The following is a 1642-nucleotide window of genomic DNA, read 5'->3' as shown; positions in this document are numbered from 1 at the left end:
AAAAAGATTACACATTACTAAAAATGATGATGTGGTTGCAAGTATAACTTAACGGCAAATCGACTAGAGTTCAAGTCACGCCCAAAGTTCAAAGTATATTTATGTGTATATTAAACGTGATGATAAAAAATATGAATAGTGTAAGACATGCAAAAATTAGTAGAATATGGAAAATAGAAGGAAATCATGAATGAAATTTAACAATAACCTGGAATGATGGCAATGCTGCTTCAGTAGCCTTTTTCTGACTCTCAAGAGTGCAAAAGTAGGAATAAAGAACCATCCCAACAAGGGCAATCGCAATCCCCAGTATATTCCTCCAGTTAAACGGGTCATGAAGTAATATGTAACCAAATGCCAGTACTAGACATGTCTTCAGATGACCCAGAACCTGATAGGTCACAGGGGATGTCTTTCCAATAACAAGAAATGTGCTAAAATTCACAGACACTGAAATCAGGCAAGATAGAATGATGAAAACCTGTAGGTAGAGAGTGCAAATAGAGTCAACGATACATTCGAAAAGAAGGATAAAGATAGATTTGGAAACCAAATTCTTCCAATCCTCACCAGCACTTGAGTTGTGTAATTGAAATCAAATACATTTTGATTTGTGAGAAACCAGTCCAAAAAGGGACCGGATATTAACAAGGTCCCCGCTTGATATGGACATGACTGATATAGAAGTTGGGTTGAAGAAACCTTATATTTCTTCTGGATGGTATTGGTCATCTGAAATGAACTAGTTAAGATTTCAAACAAGATTACACAAAATAGGCAAAAACAAGCTCTTATTGAAATGGCCAGAATCAGACCATATATTTTCTGATCATTTATGCAAAAGAAAGACGGAACCTCCTAAAATTCTAACAAGAACACGTCTGTCAAACTCGTAACATGCACACTCCATGCCAGTTAAGTACTCTAGAGTCTATTTCATTTCACAAAACAGAGGACACTGTTCTTATGTAGAACACCCCCGTGCATTCAGGTAATAAAGTTAAATATTCTCATTATATAATTTCAGAATTTCTTTTTAGATACGAGGTTCATACGCAAAATCTGTACTGTTCAGACAGAATTTTGCTTTAAAGATCAAGCAACTCCTAAAAGCTCATCACTCAAAAAGTGAAATATGTGGGGGAATCATTTTCCTTCCAAAAGGATACAATTTGAGCAACACATGTTGTGAGAACCGCAAGAAGAGACAAGATGCAGCCCAGCGCATTGAGTTGAATGTCGGTAATTGTTGCAATCCCAACACCAAGGAGGAGAATAAGAAGAGATAGCTGAATGCTTCTACTGCAATAACACAAAAGCTGCATCAGTACACCCCTATGACAATCTTGCTTTAGGCTTTAACAAACACATTCAACTTGCATAACTCTGTTGTATCTTTCGCAATGTTAAGAGGTGTTTGAAATAAACAAAGTGTTTACAACTTGTAGCATGTATTGACGTCCATGACTGGAGGCCTAACGCATGAGGATTAACTTTACGTTTATACGATCATAGTTCACTCTTGCAAAGAAATTTTAAAGTAAGGAGCAGAAACATGTTCTATATCCTGGCTTCAGTCTTAAAGTTGGAGAAAGGGTGACAATATATCAATGAAAACCTGAATCTTTTTGCGAGGGAAAGA

At 36.4% G+C, this 1642-nt stretch overlaps 1 protein-coding gene across 1 annotated transcript; it reads right to left on the bottom strand.

Annotated features, from left to right (window-relative positions):
* Positions 1–164: 164 nt before the first annotated feature.
* On the bottom strand, positions 165–1638 carry LOC112095211 (UDP-xylose transporter 2-like; the record flags this gene model as incomplete). The annotated part of the gene is made up of 4 exons (XM_024176891.1): positions 165–481; positions 571–732; positions 1170–1302; positions 1619–1638. Coding segments are annotated over 4 exons (612 nt in total), but the record flags the coding sequence as incomplete, so codon positions are not given.
* Between the last annotated feature and the right edge of the window lie 4 nt (positions 1639–1642).

This window comes from Morus notabilis, unplaced genomic scaffold, assembly GCF_000414095.1.
Source record: "Morus notabilis unplaced genomic scaffold, ASM41409v2 C11429371, whole genome shotgun sequence".
Taxonomy (NCBI): domain Eukaryota; kingdom Viridiplantae; phylum Streptophyta; class Magnoliopsida; order Rosales; family Moraceae; genus Morus; species Morus notabilis.
This window is presented reverse-complemented; position numbering and strand designations above follow the sequence as displayed.